This window comes from Capricornis sumatraensis, chromosome 5 (assembly GCF_032405125.1).
Source record: "Capricornis sumatraensis isolate serow.1 chromosome 5, serow.2, whole genome shotgun sequence".
In the NCBI taxonomy this organism is placed as follows: domain Eukaryota; kingdom Metazoa; phylum Chordata; class Mammalia; order Artiodactyla; family Bovidae; genus Capricornis; species Capricornis sumatraensis.
In genome coordinates this window covers 47903971-47929385 of record NC_091073.1, presented here as the reverse complement: position 1 = coordinate 47929385, position 25415 = coordinate 47903971, and the positions used below count along the sequence as shown (strand labels likewise).

General features: G+C 38.5%; 1 protein-coding gene across 2 annotated transcripts in view; it reads right to left on the bottom strand.

Moving 5' to 3' along the window:
- MAGI2 (membrane associated guanylate kinase, WW and PDZ domain containing 2) overlaps window positions 1-25415 on the bottom strand; it is a 1476322-nt gene that overhangs the window by 234964 nt on the left and 1215943 nt on the right. For both annotated transcript variants that reach the window (XM_068972797.1, XM_068972798.1), the window contains exon 10: window positions 20514-21152. In XM_068972797.1, the coding sequence (XP_068828898.1) occupies window positions 20514-21152 (639 nt within the window). The remainder of the gene's footprint in view (window positions 1-20513; window positions 21153-25415) is intronic.

The window sequence follows — 25415 nt, the reverse complement described above, 5'->3', positions numbered from 1 at the left end:
GGCTGGGAGAGTCATCCTAGAAGATGTAATATTTGATCTGAATTCTCAAGGGTAAACAGGAATTTGAAAAAAATAAAACCCCCAAACAGAAGGTATCTTTCATGTAGAAAGAAATAATTTTCTATGACAATGAACAATAAAACAATAGTTTTATATTGCTAGGAGGATATAAATTCTATGAAGGCAGGGATTTAAAATCTGTTTTATACACCGCTGTATGATGGAATTTCAAATGGTGTCTGAAACATGGTAGATGCTATTTGTGGAATGAGTAATGTGACATGACGCTAAAGAGGTTGGTATGGACCAACTGATGAAGGGTCTGTATGTGAGATAAAGAACTGGTCTTGGTTCTCTGGAGACCATGGGGAAGCACAGGAGGGCACTAAGAGGGAACATAAAACCATAAAATTCAGTAAGATCATGTAGGTGGCTGTGGCGGTGGTAAAGCTATAAGGTTAAGAACAAAAGTATTAAAAAGAACAGAATCTGGGAAATCTCAGTTTTTGAGGGATGAACAAAGAAATAGGATTCATTAAGGGAGTCTGAGAAGAAACAGAGAATTAGAAGACAGCTAGAAGAGACTAGGGAGAAGAGATCCTGAAAGAAATGAGAAGTCTTCACCTGACACACGGGAAGCCACTGTTGACATCAGAACATTTTCAGTAGTGTAATGGGAGGGAAGTCAGAGGCAGTAGGTCAAAAGGTACTGGGACAGTGAGAAAGTGCAGCTGTTAAGTAAAGCCTATTCCCCCAGGAAAATGATCTTAAATGACTTATGGAATAAAGTGGGATATATGTCAACACATATAGGGATGATATTTCAAAAAAATTATCTGAGAATTGAAGAAAAGAGAAAGAGCCATGGCTGAAGGGTAATGCAGAATTAAGAAAAGGTTCTTAAAGTATAGGATAAATTCCAGAAGGCATATAGGCTAAGGGTAAGATGCCCAAAGAAAAGTGATAATAATGTCCATGATGAAAGATGTGAAGGAAACCATTCTCTGAGTGGATAGTGGTGGCTTCTTTGAAGAGCAAGGTGAAGCTGGTGGCTTTGAATAGAGGATCTATAAAGAAAATCCAGAGATGAAGAAAGAATGGGCCTATGTAAGCTGGTTTCTGAGAACTGAGAGAGGAACTTACCTATACACACTTGGAATGATGAGTATTAGATTCAGCTCAGTTCAGTCGCTCAGTCGTGTCCAGCTCTTTGCGACCCCATGAATCGCAGCACGCCAGGCCTCCCTGTCCATCACCAACGCCCGGAGTTCACTCAGACTCACATCCATCAAGTTGGTGATGCCATCCAGCCATCTCGTCCTCTGTCATCCCCTTCTCCTCCTGCCCCCAATCCCTCCCAGCATCAGAGTCTTTTCCAATGAGTCAACTCTTCACATGAGGTGGCCAAAGTACTGGAGTTTCAGCTTTAGCATCATTTCTTCCAAAGAAATCCCAGGGCTGATCTCCTTCAGAATGGACTGGTTGGATCTCCTTGCAGTCCAAGGGACTCTTAAGAGTCTTCTCCAACACCACAGTTCAAAAGCATCAATTCTTCAGTGCTCAGCCTTCTTCACAGTCCAACTTTCACATCCATACATGATTACTGGAAAAAGCATAGCCTTGACTAGACGGACCTTAGTCGGCAAAGTAATGTCTCTGCTTTTGAATATGTATTAGGTTCAGCTAAATGTGGATTTAAAGAATGTATTTAATGACACAAATGTTTTCATTTTCATTTGATTTCTTTATATAGGAGTGGGGATTTACATGCCAAGTGGCAAGGTATTCCATATGGGATTTAGCAGACCCTCAAACTTATGTTAGATTGTTGGCATATGTGGTCTGGGTAGGTTTTAAACATAGGGAAAATATACACAGCTAAAATAATATTCATCATAAGTTTATAGCCATTTAGCTGAATTGGATTCATCTATGCTATGGTTTTTCCTGTGGTCACGTATGGATGTGACAATTGGACTGTGAAGAAAGCTGAGCACCAAAGAATTGATGCTTTTGAACTGTGGTGTTGGAGAAGACTCTTGAGAGTCCCTTGGACTGCAAGGAGATCCAACCAGTCCATTCTAAAGGAGATCAGCCCTGGGATTTCTTTGGAGGGTACGATGATAAAGCTGAAACTCCAGTACTTTGGCCACCTCATGCGAAGAGTTGACTCATTGGAAAAGACTCTGATGCTGGGAGGGACTGGGGGCAGGAGGAGAAGGGGACGACAGAGGATAAGATGGCTGGATGGCATCACTGACTCGATGGACACGAGTTTGAGTGAACTCCTGGAGTGGTGATGGACAGGGAGGCCTGGCGTGCTGCAATTCATGGGGTCGTAAAGAGTCGGACACGACTGAGTAACTGAACTGAACTGAACTGATGCTTTCCTGGGCTTCCTAGGTGGCGCCAGGGGTAAAGAACCCACCTGCCAATGCAGGAGACATAAGGGACGCAGGTTCAATCCCTGGGTCAGGACGATCCCTGGAGGAGGGCACGGCAAAACACTCCAGTATTCTTGCCTGGAGATTCCCATGGACAGAGAAGCCTGGCGGGCTACAGTCCACTGGGTTGCACAGAATTGGACACGACTGAAGCAACTTAGCACATGCTTCCCACACTAAATTTCATTCCATATTTTAAGTGGATGTCAGTCTGGTGCAAGTCTTCCCAATCTACCAGTAGAAGATGCTTTGTAACATTAAACTGTTTCTAAACTGAAATGTATTCTAGTGCTCATTAAAACTCACTCTCCTGGAAATGTAAAACTGATTTATCTAACACACTACAAAATTCTCCATAAATGTACCACACATTGTGAAATAATGTTAATTAGAAGGAGAGGCAAAATAATACATTTTCTTTAAATTTTAGGGCAATTATCATAACTCCCATTAACATGGTATAATAACTATAATTATTTTCATTTGCACTTTTGATAGAATTTATATTCATTAAAAGTCTATATTTGTATTCTGAAATATGAAAAAAATGAACATGACATTACAATGTTTTATAGCAAGATAATGCTGTAGGTGATTTCATTAATTTATTCAATAAGTAAGAGCCTACATGCAGGTGCTATGATTCAGCAGTCTTCATGACAAGATTTTCTAAGTTTACCGTTAGGAATTCTCTTGCACAGAACTTTAATTGCACTCAGTCCACTTAACTTTCTGCTCTCATGCATAAGCAACTAGCACTCTAGGGAGTGAGCACATTTTTGACATGATCAGCATAAATTTCTATATATAATATATTACATTATAGCAGCAAAGAGTGAGGAATGTGTGTGTGTGTGCATGTATGTTGGTTACTTAAGATTTATAAAATCAGGAGACTTTGAAACTTACTCAAGTAAGCTTATTGTATACTGGTCATTTTCAGATTTGAAAGAAGTCTTAATGAAAAGACCCTAATATTCTCTCTTCTCACACAAAAATAATTTGCATGAACTGATCTAACATATTCCACATAATAGTAAATGTTATCATCTTTCTGAAGCTTCTGAATTATTGGCTATAGCCATCCTCACTTTTCCCCTTCTTTCCTCTGACATTTCTCAAAATCCCTAATTCTGCTATTGCCAAGTTTTGCAGAAAGTTAGTAAATGTTTGGTTTGTAAGCTCAAGGAAATTATGATAGTAGATTAGAAGGAGGCAGGAGATATGTTTAGAGATATCACATGAAAAATAAAACTAATTTTCACATCTCCTTCCTCCTGGTGTCCCCGGCTAATGAATGAATGTACAGTTATAGCCAGGCAGGCTCGTGATTCAGAAACACTGAGAACTGTAGAGTTTCTGAGAAAATATGGATATTACAGATTCTTTTCAGTTTATAAACAGGGAGCTGGTACCCAAAGAACTTAAGTGACACATTCAAAGTAGCCATGTGAATTAGTAGCACAGATTATACTAGAAGCCTGGTATGTTGATTCTAGTTACATGAGCTTTTTTCATCATTTCATGCCAGTAAGCCTGTTTTGTTTCTGAGCGAAGATGTTGTATGACAGGTTTTATAGTCATTGAACTCACACAGCTGGTCGGTTAATCTATAGGATTCACCTGTTATTACCCATTAGATTTTAAGTAAGCTCCCTAAGATCAAGGACTTATTTTGTTTACTGGATGTCCCCATATTCAGAACAGCACCTGTGACACTTATGAACTAAATAAGGGGAAAAAAAGGACAATTTAGGCAAAGGTTTGGTGCGTGACCAAAGAGAAAGGAGAGGTGCTAAGGATGTTTAAAAGCCTAGACAGGAAAAAATAATAGCTTTGTCCTTTTTAGTACACTCAGCTGCATTATTTGACTCACACACGCATGTTCCTAATTTTGCTTTATAACTGTCCTTCTCTTCCTAATGTCATAATAGAATAAAATAACTTAACATGTATACTTGCCAAGCTCTGAGGAAAAAGTAGGGAAAAAGACACAGTCCCTGTTTTTGAGGGAAATTAGCTAGTATTTTTTAAAAAAATGAGTAGTTTCCCTGAATTGGCATTTCCATAAATCTCCATTAGTGCAATTATTTATATTTATGCTGGTGAATGTGGGACTATAAATCTTAATACACCCTTTATGTGCATGAGCATGCTCAGTGGTGTCCAGTTTTGCGACCCCATGGACTGTAGCCCACCAGGCTCCTCTGCCCATGGGATTTCCCAGCAAGAATACTGGAGTGGGTTGCCATTTCCTTCTCTAGGGGATCTTCCTGATGCAGGGATCCAATCTGTGTCTCCTGAGCTTCTTGCATTGTCTGTGGATTCTCTACTACTAAACCACCTGGAAAGCCCCTTTCTGTGCATGTAGGGTACCTCGAATTAGAAAATAGGGTAAAAAATGGTAAATACTAGGTCACAATAACTAAATTATAACTTATCATATGTAGGTTGTATTCACCATCTACAGACCTTTTGTCCATTCTTCCATTTATATTTAGAAATGGCCAGATATATTTCTAAAGAAAACAAATTGATATATTAAGTTGATTATTTAATTGATATATATATATATATATATATGGGTTAGCATGGGGTGGGATAATTTTTGTATGAAATAGAGTCTGAAGTTTTTGAATCTGTATTTTTATAGTACTTGAGCTTTATGATGAAAAGTTGAAAAAGTCATTCAGCTCCAAGAATCTCTTGGATACAATGAATGCCATCTCCTACTGCATAAGCCCCAAATGAAAAGCTCAAATGGTAAAGAATCTGCCTGCAATGTGGGAGACCCAAGTTCAGTTCCTAGGTCTGAAAGACCCCCTGGAGAAGGGCATGGCAACCCATTCCAGTATTCTTGCCTGGAGAACTCCATGGACAGATGAGCCTAGTGGGTTCCAAGGGGTTGCAAAGAGCTGGACACGACTGAGCAAGTAACCCATACATGTAAAATATTATGCAGTATAGCAGCCACCGCACCCCTCCCCCCCGCCCCCCCCCCCCAGCCCCACTCTTTTGGAACCTACCACAGAACTAACTTGGACACAGCACAAATAGGGATGCTAGTTCTTGGTGATAAACACTTGATCTCACATGAGTTGAATGGCAGAAAATAAAGATAATTTAGGGTAATTATGGGATTCCCCAGGTGGCGCTAGTGGTAAAGAATCTGCCTGCCAATGCAGGAGATGCAAGAGACATGGGTTCTATCCCTGGGTTGGGGAGATCCCCTGGAGGAGGAAATGGCATTCCACTCCAGTATATTCTTGCCTGGACAATTCAGTAGGCAGAGGAGTCTGGTGGGCTACAGTCCACTGGACCACAAAGAGTCAGACATGACTGAGTGACTGAGCATAGTTCAGTCCAGTTCAGCTGTTTAGTCGTGTCTGACTCTTTGCGACTCCATGGACTGCAGCACTCCAGGCCTCCCTGTCCATCACCAACTCCCAGAGTTTACCCAAACTCTTGTCCATTGAGTCAGTGATACCATCCAACCATCTCCTCCTCTGTCATCCCCTTCTCCTCCTGCCTTCAATCTTTCTCAGCATCAGGGTCTTTTCAATGAGTCAGTTTTTTGTATTAGGTGGCCAAAGTATTGGAGTTTCAGCTTCAGCATCAGTCCTTCCAATGAATATTAAGGACTGATCTCCTTTAGGATGGACTGGTTGGATATCCTTGCAGTCCAAGGGACTCTCAAGAGTCTCCTCCAACACCACAGTTCAAAAGCATCAGTCCTTGGCACTCAAGTTTCTTTATAGTCCAGTTCTCACATCTATACATGACTACTGGAAAAACCATAGCTTTGACTAGACAGACCTTTGTTGGCAAAGTAAAATCTCTGCTTTTTAATATGCTGTCTAGGTTGGTCATAACTTTTCTACCAAGGAGTAAGCATCTTTTAATTTCATGGCTGCAGTCACCATCTGTAGTGATTTTGGAGCCCCCCCCCCCAAATAAAAGTCTGTCACTGTTTCCACCATGAACTTCCAGATGTTCAAGCTGGATTTAGAAAAGGCAGAGGAACCAGAGATCAAATTGCCAACATCTGTTGGATCATCGAAAAAGTAAGAGAGCTCCAGAAAAACCTCTACTTCTGCTTTATTGACTATGACGAAGCCTTTGACTATGTGGACCACAACAAACTCTGGAAAATTCTTAAAGAAATGGGAATACCAGACTATCTGACCTGCCACTTGAGAAATCTGTATGCAGGTCAGGAAACAACAGTTAGAACTGGACATGGGGCAACAGACTGGTTCCAAATTGAGAAAGGAGTACATCAAGGCTATATATTGTTACCCTGCTTATTTAACTGATATGCAGAGTACATCATGAGAAACGTTGGTCTGGATGAAGCACAAGCTGGAATCAAGATTGCCGGGAGAAATATCAATAACCTCAGATATGCCGATGACACTACCCTTATGGCAGAAAGTGAAGAAGAACTAAAGAGCTTCTTGATGAAAGTGAAAGAGGAGAGTGAAAAACTTGGCTTTAAACTCAACATTCAGAAAACTAAGATCATGGCATCTGGTCCCATCACTTCATGGCAAATAGATGGGGAAACAGTGGAAACAGTGACAGACTGAGCATGGGGTAATTGTAAAAGGAAAACATACTTTCCTTCTCTGGAATATTTACCATTAAATATTAAAATATTTAATATTTTACATGCAAATAAATGTACTCTACAGGTTCAAATATGAAAGATGCTTTGTTTCTATGAGACCAAAACACTGATGCTGATTTCTCCCCAACACATCAAGAAAAAAAAATTTTTTTTTAGTTTTTTGTTTTTTCCCTGTTGATTTAAAAGGTCATGGAAACTCAAAATGTTTGATACTGTTGCCAATCCAATGTTAAATTCTGAGCCTTATCTTACTCAGCACTTGATACAATTGTTCACACTTTTCATCTTGAAAAATTTTCCTTCATAAGACAACCAGTGGCATCTGGTCCCATCACTTCATGGGAAATAGATGGGGAAACAGTAGAAACAATGTCAAACTTTATTTTTTTGGGCTCCAAAATCACTGCAGATGGTGACTGCAGCCATGAAATTAAAAGACACTTACTCCTTGGAAGAAAAGTATGACCAACTTAGTATATTCAAAAGCAGAGACATTACTTTGCTGACTAAGGTCCACCTAGTCAAGGCTATGGTTTTTCCTGTGGTCATGTATGGATGTGAGAGTTGGACTGTGAAGAAGGCTGAGCGCCGAAGAATTGATGCATTTGAACTGTGGTGTTGGAGAAGACTCTTGAGGGTCTGTTGGACTCTAAGGAGATCCAACCAGTCCATTCTGAAGGAGATCAACCCTGGGATTTCTTTGGAAGGAATGATGCTAAAGCTGAAATTCCAGTACTTTGGCCACCTCATGTGAAGAGTTGACTCATTGGAAAAGACTCTGATGCTGGGAGAGATTGGGGGCAGGAGGAGAAGGGGACGACACAGGATGAGATGGCTAGATGGCATCACGGACTCGATGGATGTGAGTATGAGTGAACTCCAGGAGATGGTGATGGACAGGGAGGCCTGGCGTGCTGCAATTCATGGGGTCGCAAAGAGTCGGACACAACTGAGCGACTGAACTGAACTGAACCCCTATTTCACAAGTCATGCCTTCTTAACATTTGGCTGCTCACTCCTCCTCTTCATAACTCTAAAGTCGGAGGTCCCAGGCCTCAGTCCTCAGAATGTTTCTATTCTTTCCTCATACTCAAGCCCTAGGTGTTCTCATTCAGTATCCAGCTTTAAACACCCTGCACACACCAGCCATCACCACTTGGAAAGCTAAAAGGAATCTCAAGTTTAGCATGCCCCAAACTGGATTCTTGATTTCCCTGCAGCCCTGCATGAGCATTTCCATCCATCATACCCATCATGTCCAGCTGGTTAGGTCAGAAACTTTATAGTCTTTTATTTCTCTCTTTCTTCAATATTCCTTATCCAATCCATCAGCAAACCCTGTGACGTTTCCTTTGAAATATATTCAGAATCCAATTCTTACTGCCTCCACTCCTACCATCCTTTTCCAACCTCCTCATCTGTCCTTGGATTGCTGTGAAAGCCAACAGCCTTGTTTGCCTGTTTCCATCCTCGTCTACCGACAGTTTCTTCTTAATGCAGCAGCCACAGTGAGTCTCTTAAAATCTTATATCACATCCTTCCTCTGCACGAACACTCCAAAGGCTTCCCATTTCACTCAGAAGCAGAATCTAAAGTCCTTTCTACGGTCCATGGCTACATAAGGCTCTCCATTATCTATCTCTACAGATCCAACAATCTGACCTCAGCCAATACTGCATTTCTTCCCCACTCAGCTGACACGAGCTTCCTTGCTATTAGTTGTCTGCACCAAGCACAGTCCTGCCTCAGGGCCTTCCCTCTGTCTAGAATGCTCGTCCTTGGATATCCACATGGCTGGCTCCTTTGCTTTCTTTAGATCTTTGCACAGATGTCTTTCCCTGACTACTGTTTCTAAAAGAGATGTTTCTTCTTTCCCCACCATTCTCCTTTCTTTTACTCTGCTCCTCAGTTTTTCTTCCTTCTTATCCCTAACATATATATTTTTTTCTTTATTATCTAATCCCTGCAAGAAGATAAGCTTCTTGAGGCAGGGACTTTGTTTTGATTACTGATATACTTCTAGCACTTAGACCAGTGCTGAGCACACAGTGCGTTCTCAATAAATACTTAAGTGAATAAATAAATCCTACATATCTAAGCAAAAGCCATCAAAGCTTGATGTCCATAAAATTTTGGGAAGTTGACATAATGTAAAACTCACTGATACAGCAGTCAGAAAACAAAGATTTGAGTTCTATTTTTGCTACTTGTAAGGGGCGTGACAACTCTATAAATATTCTCACCATCCTTTCTGTCTCACTCCAAGGGTCATCTGTACAACAAGATCCGTGTTTGGTGTATAGACTGTGACATCCATGACATTTTCCACATTATGATGAGGTACCCTGTCATTGGTGTTTATTCATATTTCTTATATTTAGGGACCATAAATTGTCCATCCCTCTGTCTACACATGCATTCACTGAACTTGAGCCAGTTACTTAATACTGAGTCTTACTTATGAAAGTTGATTTAAGGAGGGAAATGTGAGTAGAGCTTGTGAACTTTAAAACATATGCTAATTGCTTAAGTGTACCTGAAAAGCTTGAAATGAGTCATACTATAATACCATGTTATAAAAAAGATTTCATCTCACACTTTGGCATAATCGGTAGTTACAATCCCTGATGTGCAGGTTAAGGTGCAGGCCGCATATTTGAAATATCAAGGGCAGAGTATCTACTATGTGTGTGACCCCAAACCATTCCCTTATTCCTGGGCACACAGGAACACAGCACGTCCCAGCTTCTGATGGTTAATGGGGCCAAAGTTGAGTTCTGGTCAACTAATTGTAGGAGAAAGTGATACACACACCTTATGGGGCTTGGTCCACAGCCTCCTGCATGATTCTCTGTTCTTTCGTTTGTGCTTTATCTGCCAGGGGGTTAGAGAGGACCCGGGGGGTGGTGGGGCTTCAAGGCCTTAAAGCATGAACAAGGGAGAAGAAGCCTGGTTCCCTGAGCCACTGTATGGAGGATAGTGGCCTAGAAAACCTGTGGTTCAGGAGTGTGTAGTGTTGGAAATCATATAAGTGAGAAATAGACTTTTATTGAGCTTCTGAGGCCCAGGGCATATTTGTTAATACAGCAGCCAGTAAGCCACGGTCGTTCACACCTCATGATGTGGATTTGATTTTTGTTTGTTGTGTCATGTTTATTATTTCTGTTGACATCAGTGGAATGGTGGATTACATAATATTAATTGTGTAATATCCACTTTTTCACCTAATCTCTGAAGAGCACTCTTTTCAAATAATGAGCGCTTCTCTCTCTCAGAAATATTGCAGTGACAGATCCTTATTATTGGTGAGTATTGACTTTCTCTTATTTTAGTCAAAATATCTTTTGATGACCTCTTAAGTCTTTCATTGCTGTGGTAGTAATGATAGTTTTAAACTTCTCAGTGTTTTTTTAAAAGCATCTTTTATAATTTTAACTAACTAGCTGTTAATACATTTCTCCAAAAAGCAGTGACATGAAATAAACACTAAAATATCTGGGGTCATGGGGCATGATGTTTACAACTTAGTATTAAATGGTTCAGAAATTTACATTCACCAATGCACAAACACACATACACACACCCACATTCAGAGAACTGGGCAAAATGTTAACAGCAAGGTGGGTAAGTGGTATGTGATGTTCTGTGTACTATACTTGGAATTTTCATGTGAATTTGAAACTATTTTTAGACAAACACATTTGTTTTAGATAAAAATCTTAGTAATGTTAAAAATGTCAATACTTCTTATAGCTTTATTTTTAACATTTTCTCTGTGCAATTTAAAACTTGTTATTACAATGTTCTTGCTTTTTGAAATTTCAAAGCAGGAGTTCTCTAGATAGACATAATTCTGTGTTCATGATTTTTAATATTTTACCCTCAAAATTTTGGTATAATCTATGCTGCCTCTCAAATACTCTGAATTTTATTTGAATGTAAAGCAATGGGAATATGTGCATTACTATTTATTATTATATTGTCAGCATGACAAGGGAATATTCTGATACAGTAAAAACTTCTGATATCATGTTTTCTGGAAAAAAGAAGAAAACTTTTCAAATATTAATCAACTACAGTTTATGGGAGTCACAAAGTAAGTAGGGAACTTTGTTGCATTTTAATATAAATAGGAGTAAAATACATGACGAGGGATTAGTAATCACTCTGGAGTTGCTTTATCCCAGACATCACATCACAACCTCCTTGGGCAGAATATGTAACAATACCCTACCGTACTAGACTGAGCACCAGCCAACAAATTATTTATAAATAAACTAATATGTTTCTTGAACCACTGAAACAGAAAAACTATTAGCCAGTCTGTAATTAAGATAATTGCATCTATAAGACATGAGAATAATAGAAATAGTCTTAGGTCAAGGGGAAAATGGAGGAAAAAAAATAGAAGATACTTGATTCAATTCTATTTAAATGCATTTGAAAACATGAATAAAAGAAACAATTTTGTAGGCTATAATATATATTATAAAAACCAAGTCCAGCCAAGACAGAAACTCTAAGAAGATGAATTACCATGGAAGAAACTGAAAGTTATAAAAGGGTGTCCCTCCCTTTACAAAACCAAACCAAGTCAAAACCAAAATCCAACCCACTAGAAGTAGATAATTTCAAAGGTGTATTATATCATTGCCTCAAGAAATAGAAAACTTCAATGTTACTTAAATTGTTTTAGAGCAGAGAGAGAAGGAAAACTATTGATTGCTTTTATGACACCAGTATAACTTTGAACAAACCAAGACAATGCCCCCATCCCCCAAACTTGGGACAGATTCCATTTACTAATGTTGATGCGTAATTACATATAAATAGATAGAATTTAGGGATGTGTTATATGCATAATACATTTTATTCTAGGAATGAAAAGATAGTTCAATACTAATAAATTTCTTAATGCAATTTATTTACAATGATAATTCAAAGGAGAAAATAATGATTATACCCATAGATGCCTTTTGGGTTTTTGATAACGTTCATTATCCAATTTTGATAAAGATTCTTAATGAAATCAGAATTAAAGGGTACTTCCTTAACATGATAAGTAAAGTCAATATTGTGCCTATGTAAAATGAGATAGTTTTCATATAAGCCAGGGATAAGAATTTCTATAATCATCTTCGTTAACTAACAATGTTCCAGAAATAACAGTCAGATGTATTAAATAAGACAAAGCAGAGGTATGCAAATAGGAAAGGAGGAGGCACAGTGGCTGTTATTAGTAAGCAGTATGATTATATGAGCCCATATCCTATGAGATGAACTGAAATAAATATAAGAAACATGGAAGATAACTCGGGGTAAATAACTGATTATAAAATTAATATTCAAGAGTAAAACTCCATGGGATAAGGAGATATGTGACAAATAAAGGACAGATTTATGTGGACACATATTTATTCATTTATTTATATCCGTCACCCTCCAAAAGAATGCCAACTGCATGGAAAAAGGATGTGACTTTGTATACTGCTCTACCTCCAGTCCCCCGAAAATGCCTAATACATAGTGGGCACTCAAGAAATATTTTTGAAAGAAGGGATGACTCTATAAGATCGATTTACTCTTTTGTGTAGAGATAGATGTGCAAAGATACATTACTTTTAAATAACAGATAAAAATGGAAAGCAACTGTAATATCCATTAGTGGTGATTAAATAGCTATTAAAAATAATGAGGTATATTTCTGAATATATAAAGCCCTCTAAGATAAATTGTTAAGTTAAAAAAAGCAAGACACTAGTCCATAATACAAGTCTCAAGACATTTAAAAGGACTGAAATAATATAAAATATATTATTCTCCAAGTATAAATCATTAGAATCAACAGAAAACTGGGAGATCCTAAATGTTTAAAAAATAAACATGTTTCTAAATAACCTATGGTTTATAAAATAAATCACAAAGGAAATAAGAAGACATCTTGAGCTAAATAAAGAAAACATAAAATATATTATGGAATTCAGCTAATGAAGTGCTTACAGTGAAATTTATAGCTTTAAATAATTTTATTAGGCAGAAAGAGAGTCATTAAGCTTTTACTTCAGGGTGTCAGAAAAGGCAAAGTAAATCAAAGATAAAATAAGTAGAAGAGAAAAAACCAAAGATCAGAGTGGAAATAATTAAACTAGAAAATAGAAAAACAATGAATCCAAAAATTAGAATAGACCTAAACTGATAAAGTAAATTTAATTAGTAATTAAAAAATTTTCTGGGTGAAAACCCAGACTAGATGTCTTCACTGGTGAATTCTATCCAAACTTTTAAGGGGGAAATAATATTAATACTACACAAACTCAGAGAACAGAGGGAAAGGCCAATATTATCCTGAAAAAAAAAAGAAAGCAGATAAAAGAAAATTACAGAAAATCTCCTATCCATAGGTTCAAATATTCTTAATAAAACACAAGGAAACACAATCTAGCAACATACAAAAAGAATCATGCACCATAATCAAATGGGGTTATCTCAGGAATGATAAATTAGTTTAATATCTAAATAATCATGTAATGTATAGCACTTTATTAATGAAGAACAATACTACATGATCATATCAACAGTTGTGGGAAAAATATTTGGTGAAAGTCAAGACATGTTGATTATTAAGAGTCTCAATAATTTACAAATAGAAGATTGGAATTTTCTCAACCTGATAAAGGGCCTATGTCGAGATGCACCCCACAGGCCTGCCTATAAGTCTGTTGCTTACCCAGCTTTAAGACCTAGGAAACAAACAGGAGTCAGGAACAGAGACATCAATGGTTTAATGGATGGCGGAGTTTACATGTCTACAGCAAGATTCTAGAGAGATATCTAGGGGTCCCCGGTGGCTCAGATTGTAAAGAATTGCCTGCAATGCGGGAGCGCTGGGTTTGATTCCTGGGTTGGGAAGATCACTTGGAGAAGGGAACGGCTACCCAATCCAGTATTCTGACCTGGAGACTTGCATGGACTGTACAGTCCATGGGGCCGCAGAGTCGGACACAACTGAGTGACTTTCACTCAGAGAGATATCCCACTGTGTGTGGTTGATGGCAGGCAGGACAGTGGCAGTCTTCATTCTTGCAGGAGCAGGGAGGAGATGAGGTTACGATTTACAGGAGTGGGGTCACTAGTTACCAGGGAAACCAATAGAGGGGCATGACCCTTACCACGCACTTGATAAGAACAATCACCAGCTGGGGCCTCAGGCACGTACAGAGGAAGATCAGTCACGTGTATAGGGTTTAGGTGAAGCGGGCACTGGTCGGGTGCAGGATAGACAGATAACAAGAGAATAGTCCTCTTGAGTGCCCTGACCACACAAAATATAAAAACTACATTAAAAAAAAACTACTTAATGGTGAAAAGCAAATGCCTTATCACTAAAATCAGCAGTGAGATAAGGATGTGTGTATGGGTTAGTTGCTCACTCGTGTCCGACTCTTTGCAACCCCACAGACTGTAGCCCGCCAGGTTCCTCTGTCCATGGAATTCTCCAGGCAAGAATACTGGTGTGGGTTGCCGTGCCGTCTCCAGAGGCTCTTCCAGGCCCAGGAGTTGAACTTGGGTCTCCTGCATTGCAGGCAAAGTCTTTATTTATCATTTGAGCTACTTGGGAAGCCACCCCCCCCCACTTTTTTTTCAATTGAGGTAAGGCTGTCTCTCATAATTATTTCGATTCAACATCATACTGGAAGTTCTAGCTAGTGTAGCAAGTCACAGAGAAAAAAATTGAACACATAAAATTGTAAAGAAGAAAATAAAGATTTACTACTAGATGACATAATAACTATATAGAAAATTTGATGGAATTTACAACAACAACAAAAAAAAGCCCAGAACTAAAGTGAGTGTAATAGGGTTACAGTGTCCAAGATCAAAACAAAAATATATATTTCTATACATTAGCAATAAACAATCTGAAAATGACACTGAGAAACAATTTCATTCACATTAATTTCAAGAAGAATAAAATAGGTAGGAGTAAGTTTAACAAAAGAAGTACAGATATGGACATTAAGGACTACAAACCATTGTAAGAGAAATTAAAGGAGATTTAAATAAGTGAAGAGATATACCACATTTATGAATGGAGAGATTCACTGGCGATTCTTCAAAAATTGTTCCATAGATTCAATGCAACATCCGAATCTCACCAGGCCTTTTATTAAAAAAAAATAATTTAAAAAGTTGACTCTAAAATTTATATGGAAATGCAAAGGGTCTAGAATAACCAAAACAATTTTGAAAAAGGAGGCAAAAGTTGGAGGACTCATACTGCTTGATTTTAAGACTATATATAAAGCTAGTCTACAGAGTGTGGTATGACCATGGGGATAGACATATAGGTCAATGAAATAGAATAGAGTCTAGCAATAAACCACATTTATGCCAATTCATTTTTGACAAAAATGCCAAGGAAATCCAAGGGGAAAGGACAGTTTTTTTTTTTTTTTTAATTTAAACAAATAGTGCTAGAACAATTGGAAATCTATAGACAGCAAAATGCACTTAGACATTACCTTATTCTATGCTCAAAAATTATCTTGAAATGGTTTACAGGTTTAAATGTAAGAGTTAAAACTACAAAAGTTCTAGAAGAAAGCAGGGAAAACTCTGTGATCTTGGATTACACAAAGATTTCTTAGATCTAACACAAAATAAAGATTCATAGAAGAAAATAACGATAAATTGGATTTTATCAAAAAAAAACTTCTGTGCTTCAAAAGGAAGCATTAAGAAAATGAAGAGACAAGCCACAGAATAGGAGAAAATATCTGCAAATCATTTATCTTCAAAAATACATGGATTCAGAGTATAAAAAGGACTTTTACAACTTAATATGATGACAAACAGCTCAAGAAATATACAAATGAGCAAAATGTTGAGTAGGCATGTCACCAAAGAAGATAATTAATGTTAATAAACATGAAAACATACCATGGTAAACATATGAAAAAATTAGAGAAATGTAAATTAAAATCAGAAAAGGCATCATTATACCTAAAGAAGGGTATAATCAAAATGACTAACTGTACCAAACATGGGCAACAATGGGCAGAAACTGAAAGCCTTACACATTGGTAGTGGGGATATAAAATGGTATAGCCATTTTGGAAAACACTCGGGCTATTTCTGAATATTTTAAATATATAGTTATCAAATAACCCAACAGACCCCTAGGTATTTACTCAATAAAAGAGAAAATATATGCAGTCACAAATACTTATATGTAAATGTTCACAACAGTATTATTTATAAACGTCAAACTTGAAAATAACTCAAATGTCCTTCCACTGGTGAACAGATTTTTAAAAAATGTATACCCATACAATGTAATCCTACTCAGGAATAAGAAGAAACAAACTATTCATTCTTTTTCCTACATGGGTAGATCGCAACAGCATTATGTTAAATAAAAATTAGTCTGTAAGATTCCACATACAAAAATGTCTAGAAAAGCAAAACTATTCAGAAAGCATATTAGTGATTATCTAGGGGCTGAGGGAACTGGGATGATGGATGTTCTAAGAATTATGGTGATTGCTGCACAGCTAAATCACTATAGCAAAACCTATTGAAATATATACTTATATTAATAATTGAGGCTTCCTAGTGGTGTAGTGGCAAAGAATCCACTTGCCAAAGCAGGAGATGCAACAGACATGGGCTCAATTCCTGGACTGGGAAAATCCCCTGGAGTAGGAAATGGCAACCCACTCTGGTATTATTCCTGGCTGGGAAATTCCATGGACAGAGGAGCCTGGTGGACTTCAATTCGTGGGGTCTCGGAGTTGGACTGAGGCCACTCAGAGCTGGTCTCAAGACCGCTCAGATCACTTACAACTCAGAGGTGACTGAGCCACTGAGCACACTCATAATTGGTGAATTCTATGGTATGTAAATAATACCACAATGATGTTTGTTAAAAAATAAAATATATATAACCTTAATAATCAAGCTATTCAGAGCCAGACATGTGTATGTATAATATCATTCCATTCACGTTAAACACACTAAACATATTAACATACATGCTAGTTAAGACCACAAAATTTTTGGAGGTGTGTATATATAAACAATATGGTTACCTCTAGGAAGAGGACTAAAATCGTGGGAAAAGAGAATTACTTTTCATTATATACCTTCTGACACTATTTGTTTGAGAAAATTAAACCACATAACCACTTATAAATAAAAAAATCCTATAAATAATTTAAAACAATTGATGATCCTGATACAAAGACCTAGGTACATGAATTTGCTCTTGAAAATTTATGCTTATCTGAGTGAGGCTATAAGTACTTATGAGTAGCCTATGGTAAGATAAAACATGTTAGTTCTTATTAATTCCAGAGATCTGAGTTCAGATAGTAGGAATATGAGGAAAACATGAGAGGTTTTTTGACCAGAAGTACTTTAAACATCACAGGGTACTACATTCTGCAATTCTACACTAGCCACAAAATAAAAACAAATTCCTCATCCCAAACACAAACAAAATGCAAACAAAACTTTGAAAACTCGATTTCTATATTCATCTGCACAAATACTCAATCACTATACTGTACTGTTCAGTGAGTACAGAATCCGCCTGCAATCCAGGAGACACATGAGACACAGGTTCAGTCTCCCCAGGTCGGGAAGGTCCCCTGGAGGAGGGCATGGCAACCCGCTCCAGTATTCTCCTCTGGAGGATCCCACGGATAGAGGAGCCTGGAGGGCTACAGTCCAAAGGGGTGCAAAGAGTCAGATGCGACTGACTGACTGCACACCACCCCCACACCCCTCCCCACACACTGTACATCTGAAACTAAGGCAATACTGCAAACCAACTGTGTCTCAATTTTAAAAAAAAGAAAAAACAAAGTAAACTTTGAATACGTGAGGATTAAATGGAGATGCTGGAAAGTAGAATAAAAGGACAAACAAGAATAGGGTGGTCTGCTGACGGCTGGCACACAGACACATTTTCAGTAAAAGTATAAATAGCACCAATATGAGTATATATTACGCATGCATGCTAAGCTGCTTAAGTTGTGTCCAACTCTTTGCAACCCCACAGACTGTAGTCCACCAGGCTCCTCTGACCACGGGGATTCTCCAGGCAAGAATACTTTGGGGGTTGCCTTGCCCTCCAGGAGATCTTCCCAACCCAAGGGTTGAACCCGCTTTGCTTATGTTTCCTGCATTGGAAGGCAGTTTCTTTACCACTAATGCCAGCTGGGAAGCCCAAATATTTATTATATATATGGGCATATATATACACGTATGAAAAAATGATTTTAGAATACTTTTTCTACTATATCATGCCTTTTAAAAAGGTATTACACACAAAAATTTGTCCAGACTTGTTTCTATGACTCATATAGAGGATACTGCAGTGATTTTCAGCTATACCATTTAATATCAAGAATCTGTCTCAAAGATTTAATTTTGATTGCACATTATGAAATTATGGCTTTTTAATTAACGGTATTTGTTTTAATCTTAAGCAATGGAAAATCAAAATACACTGTCAATATTGAATTATCAAGTTTCAAGTGCAATTTTGTAATAATGCTTTAAGGTCATATTTAAGACTTCTGCTATCATATTAATTTCTTTTTAAAGACAGGAACATAGTACTTTGTGTTCTATGCCTATTTGTGAAATACTATGCCTAGTATTTCATATCCATTTTCACACAAAAATCAATAATGTAAATACTTCTGTAAGGGGAAACACCTGCAGAAAGGGTAAAAAAACATCATAAAAGGTGCTTCTTTCAGCTTTGACTGCTTTCATTTGCATTTCAAACTGTCAGGGCTTTCCTGCTGTTTTTAATGCTTTGAATAGACAGTCACATGCCACATGTGTGCTCTTCACTCAAGAGTTCCTCACAGTACTGCCCCTTCTGACCCTTTGCTGCTGTAGCTCTGGTGGTAATCTACATTTAATGAGCACCTATTGTGGGCCATTTCACTAAGAACAGTACCATAAGCATAGGTAGTATTATCATCAGAATATAACAGATGAGACATCTCAGACTCATGGACTGAGTGTCTTAAGTCCTCAAATTGGTAAGTAGAAAACTAGGACTTGCTGGAATCCCTTCATTTATACTCTGTTTTCAAGTACCCTCTCTATCTCTGACCCTCCCCTCTTTTTTCTTCCTAGTTTCATCGATAATCAAGAGCAGAGTAGCAGAGAAATGAAGGAGGTGGCCTCCGCCTAGCCCCATTCCCTTCTTCACAGAGCAGGGGGAAGGTAAGAAACCTCCAGGGCTTCTTGCTGCTTCCAGTTCCACACTTCAACTGGGACATGCAGCCCAGAACTTCAGCCCCAACCCTGCTCCATAACTTTCTTCCCAGGTCACAGAAGGTGCTACAGGTAATTATTGATGAAGTGTTCCTGTAAGTAATGGAAGAAGTGTCCTGAGCAACCCTATTCACCACTCTGAAAAGATATTTTCTATTCGGACACCGTTCCCATTGGTCCTTATGGGGATTATCAACACTGTACTTGAGCTTGGAAAGAGTTCAACCAGCTTCTACCTGCTAGCATGCGTGCCTATGGACAATTCAGAGCCTTGTTTCCTTCAGAAAAATCAAGTTTCTTACTTTAGTCAATGGAAACTAGTCTGAAGCTCCACAACTGATATGTTAATAAAGTTTTGGAATATAACCTATTCACACTTGGGAATCCAATCTTTACCCTCTCAGTTCACATATATATATATATATATATTTACACACACACACACACACACACACACACACACACACACACACACACACAGAGTACATAGGCCTATACATAGGCCTCACCTTACAGCTTGCGGGATCTCAGTTCCTTGACCAGGGACTGAACCTGTACCCTTGGTAGTGAAAGCTTGGAGTTCTAACCAGTGGACTACTAGGGAATTCTCCATAGTAGTAGATATTTGTAAGACTGAAAGCACTATTTTTATTGTGTTTAATATAAAATAGGAAAAATGTTCTCAAAATTCTCAAAATTCAAAAGCATTGCTTCCTGGACTCATATTTTTCTCTATTACTCTTACCTTCAACTTTTAAAGTATGATTTCAAGGCTTGTAGTTGCCAAAGGAGAGGGATGGGGAAGGAAAGGACTGGGGATTTGGGATTAGCAGATGCAAACTATTATATACAGAAAGGATAAATAACGAGGTCCTACTGTATAGCACATGGAACTATATTCAATATCCTGTGATAAAGCATGATGGAAAGGAACATGAAAAGGAATATATATATGTAAAACTGAATCACTGCTTTACAGCAGAAATCAGTACATTATAAATCAACTATATTCAATAAAAGTTAACATTAAAAAGTACAATTTCATTCAACCCCAAAGAAACTTCTATTTTTTTCAATATTATTATAAAGGTTCTACAATTTCACCTGTATACTGATTGCTAAGCCAGCCTTTATCTTACCTCCTCGATGAATAATCAAAGAAGTCTCGCTTCCAATGGGACAGTCCTTAAGTATATCCACTACTTCCGTATGGCTCAGGTTCTGTACATTCTGCTGGTTGATCTCAATAATGAGGTCGCCTTCACACAGGCCAGGGCATCCCTGAATGTCAAGTATTTGTTTCACCCGCTGTCCTGTAGGACTGTCTGCAATGGTGAAGCCAAAACCCTGGGCACCTTTCACAATGGTTAAGGTCATAAGTTCAGCTTGGGTGGCCCCAGATGAAGCCATAGATACATTGTCGTCATGGACAGGTGGTGGATACGTGCCATCTAGCTGACCATCAGCTGGCATTGAGTGCAAAGTATGAGGCGGCCGATCTGTTATATCTGGAACCGACTGTGAGGTCCGAGAAATGTATTCCAAATATGTTTCATAGTTATGTCTTCCATTGACCATCACTGGAGGTGGCCTCTCCATTATTGCAAGGGGTGGCACCATGCTGTTAGCAGGATCTTCAGGATCAAAGGGCAAAGGGTAGCCACGACACAATACCAAGTTGACACTCTGACCAATAGGTACAGACTGGAAAAGTTTGACTACATCTGCATGAGTGTGTCCAAGGACACAAACTTCATTAATATAGACAATGACATCACCTGCAAGGGAAAAAAAGAGAGAGATTGACAACATGAGGTAAGTTCAATTAACATTGACATAGAGAAATGGAATTATTTGTGAGACTAGTGAAAGAGGTGCTCTGTTTCTCAGTAAGCAGTGAGAAAATCAATTAGAATAGTATCTAAATTCCCTGTAAGCAACTCAAGGTTACAACAGGTCTGCCAACAAACATAGTGATCAAATGCTGAAAAAAATGCTATTTGGTTATTTCTGAAGTTCAGAAACAATTTCATATACAGGAATAAAGCTACAGAAATGTATAGAAGAATGTGTACCTTGAAGAAGGACACATTCTTTGTTTCTTTTTCATCTTCATTTTCAGTGCAATTCAGTTAACAGAATTTTCAAGTTACTGAGAAGTGGTAGAAACAAGTTTCAGATGATAATCAAAGCCTGGTATTTGGGTTTTTGAGCATCATTTTACTGAGTCAACGGTCTTCCCCCCGCCCCCCCCATTTATTTTATTCTTCTACAGTAAACTGCAATTGCAAAGGTTCCATGTGAACACAGGTAGATGTCTAGAATACAGATTTTGGGTTCAGGGATCTGGCTCCATATCCTGGCTCTACTACTTAGCAGATCTGTGCTGCTGGGCAGGTGACTTACCTGCTTTGAGCCATGGTGTAAAGTTGTGAGGATGAAGTGAGATGATGCAGAAAAAGGGCTTGGTGCAAGGCCTGACACACAGTGAGTGCAATAAGTGTGGACCATTATTAATATTATTGTTGCTAAAATAAGATGAGGCTTCCCTGGCAGCTCAGTTGATAAAGAATCTGCCTGCAACGCAGGAGACCTTGGTTTGATTCCTGGGTCAGGAAGATCTGCTGGAGAAGGGAAGAGCTACCTACTCCAGTACTCTTGGCCTTTCCTGGAGGCTCAGATGGTAAAGAATCCACCCGCAATGTGGGAGACCTGTGTTCAGTACCACAGTTGGGATGATCCCCTGGAGAAGGGAACAGCTACCCACTCCAGTATTCTGGCCTGGACAATTCCATGGACTGTATAGATCATGGGGTAGCAAAGAGTAGGACACTACTAAGCAACTTTCACTTTCACTTTCAAGATAAGATGAAGAGGATTTCAGACTCTGGTCTTAAATAGGAAGCTGCCATAGATTCAACCTCTGATCTCGGATAAATGGATATTTCTGTAGATCTTTTTTAAAAAGGCATTTGTCTTTTCATCACAATGAATTTTTAATATTTTATTTGGCTGTGCCATGTAGCTTGTGGCATCTTAGTTTCCCTGACCAGGGATTGAACCCAGGCCCTCAGCAGTGAAAATATGGAGTCTTAACCATGTGACAGCCAAGGAATTTTCCCCAGTGAATTTAATCATGGAGTTACTGAAGACCCCTGGTCAGAACTTAACTTTATGATATTAAAATTGTCCTGAATTTAAACAGTGTTAAAAACAATTCAATCATGTATAAATAATAATTTTATTTTTAGAGCACTGTTTTACCATAGATTGGTATTTTTATCCTTAAAAACCATAACATTTGAGAAATGAACTTGCAAACTGAGACTGTCTGATGATGCTGGAGAGTATGTGAGATATGAAAAGACATACTTTCACAGATTGTCAAGTGAATAATTCAACAGATATCAGTTTATCAGGATAATCCTGAAATGGGTAATATAAATGGCTAGAAAGTTCATTCTGAGACATCATTGCCCATCAAAAAAACAGAGGTGAACTTTCAGAGTTAAATACTTTTTGGCTTCTCTCAGTTGTCTGATATAAAGTGATTTCTCCACTAAATACATTGTGTGTGTGTCAGCTGCTCAGGCACATCAGACTCTTTGCAACCCCATATACTGTATCCTGCCAGGCTCCTCTAGCTATGGGGATTCTCTAGGCAAGAACACGGGAGTGGGTTGCCATTTCCTTTTCCAGAGGATGTTCCTAACCCAGGGATTGAACCTGGGATTCCTTCATTGTAGGCAAATTCTTTATCATTTGAACCACCAGGGAAGCCCAAAACACATTTTAAAAATCAGTGATTCTATGAATAGAACAGTCAGTAAAATGCCCTTAACTATATACATGCAGTTAACAATTACCAAACGCTAGAGAACTACTTGAAAGGGTTAAAAGATACAGAGACAGAAAAGGAAAATCAACCATACAAAACAAAATAGTATTTTCAGTGATCCAGTTTAGGTCTGATTTTGGAAAATGTCACAGACCGTATGCCTGCTCAGATGGAACTTGACTCTTCAGCTGCATCTATCAGAGAGGGTGCTGATGTCATGACTGGGACACTGGGCTGTGACTTAGGACTGAATTGAGATGGACATTCGCTCTCTGCTACTATGACTTCTCAACAGACTTGAGCCATTGCAGATGCTTTGGCATCATTTTGAACTGGTTAGGGTCATCCTAGAGTCCCAGAGATGTATTTAAACCAGATATTTTTTTCATCTTCCCTATCTCTTCTATTTTTAAAGTTGTTATATATATTTACACACTGAAAGTTGAAAGAATATAAACACTTGTGCACTATCATCCAGCTTAATGATTAGAACATTGCTCATATTAGTTGAAGACCCTCTCGGTAGCACGTTTTCCCACTTGCCTTTCCTTACTGTCTTTTACAAAGGTAACCATTGTCCTGCATTTGAGGTTTGTTATTCAAAAGTCTTTATATTTTTATGATATATCTAGGTACCCATAAACAATACCCCTACATAATGTTTAATCTCTAGAACAGGGGCCATGAGGAGATACACCACGTCCAAGGTCAGGAGTGGGGGCTGTGAGGAGATACCCCACTTCCAAGGTCAGAGAAACTCAGTAAGACACTAGGCACTGAAAGGGGGCATCAGAGAGCGACAGACAGAAACCACAATCACAGAAAACTAATCAATCTAATCACATGGACCCCAGCCTGGTCTAACTCAAAGAAACTATACGCCATGCTGTGTAGGGCCACCTAAAACAGATGGGTCATGGTGGAGAGTTCTGACAAAGTATGGTCCACTGGAGAAAGGAATGGCAAACCACTTCAGTATTCTTGCCTTGAGAACCCCATGGACAATATGAAAAGGTAAAAAGATAGGACACTGAAAGAAGAACTCTCCAGGTCGGTAGGTGCCCAACACGCTACTGGAGATCAGTGGAGAAATAACTCAAGACAGAATGAAGAGATGAAGCCAAGGCAAAAACAACACCCAGCTATGGATGTGACTGTTGATGGAAGCAAGGTCCAATGCTGTAAACAGCAATATTGCATAGGAACCTGGAATGTCAGGTCCATGAATCAAGGCAAAGTGGTCAAACAGGAGATGGTAAGAGTGAATGCTGACATTTTAGGAATCAGTGAACTAAAATGGACTAGAATGGGTGAATTTAACTCAGATGACCATCATATCTACTACTGTAGGCAAAAATCCCTTAGAACAAATGGAGTAGCCATCATAGTCAACAAAACAGTCCAAAATGCAGTACTGGATGCAATCTCAAAAATGACAGAATGATCTCTGTTTGTTTCCAAGGTGAACCATTCAATATCATGGTAATCCAAGTCTATGCCCCGACCAGTAATGCTGAAGAAGCTGAAGTTGAAGGATTCTTTGAAGACCTACAGAACCTTTTAAACTAACACCCCAAAAGGATGCCCTTTTCATTATAGGGGACTGGAATGCAAAAGTAGGATGTCAAGAAACACCTGGAGTAACAGGCAAATTTGGCCTTGGAGTATGGAATGAAGCAGGGCAAAGGCTAATAGAGTTTTGCCAAGAGAACACACTGATCACAGCAAATATTCTCTTCCAACAACACAAGAGAAGACTCTACACATGGACATCACCAGATGGTCAACACCGAGATCAGATTGATTATATTCTTTGAAGCCAACGATGGAGAAGCTCTATACAGTCAGCAAAAAGAAGACTGGGAGCTGACTGTGGCTCAGATCATGAACTCACTATTGCCAAATTCAGGCTGAAATTTAAGAAAGGGAAAACCACTAGACCATTCAGGTATGACCTAAATCAAATCCCTTATGATTACACAATAAAAGTGGGAAATAGATTTAAGGGACTAGATCAGGCACTAGAGTGCCTGATGAACTCTGGACAGAGGTTCATGACATTGTACAGGAGACAGGGATCAAGGCCATGCTCAAGAAAAAGAAATGCAAAAAAGCAAAATGGCTCTCTGAGAAGGCCTAACAAATAGCTGTGAAAAGAAGAAAAGTGAAAAACAAAGGAGAAAAGGAAAGATACACCTATTTG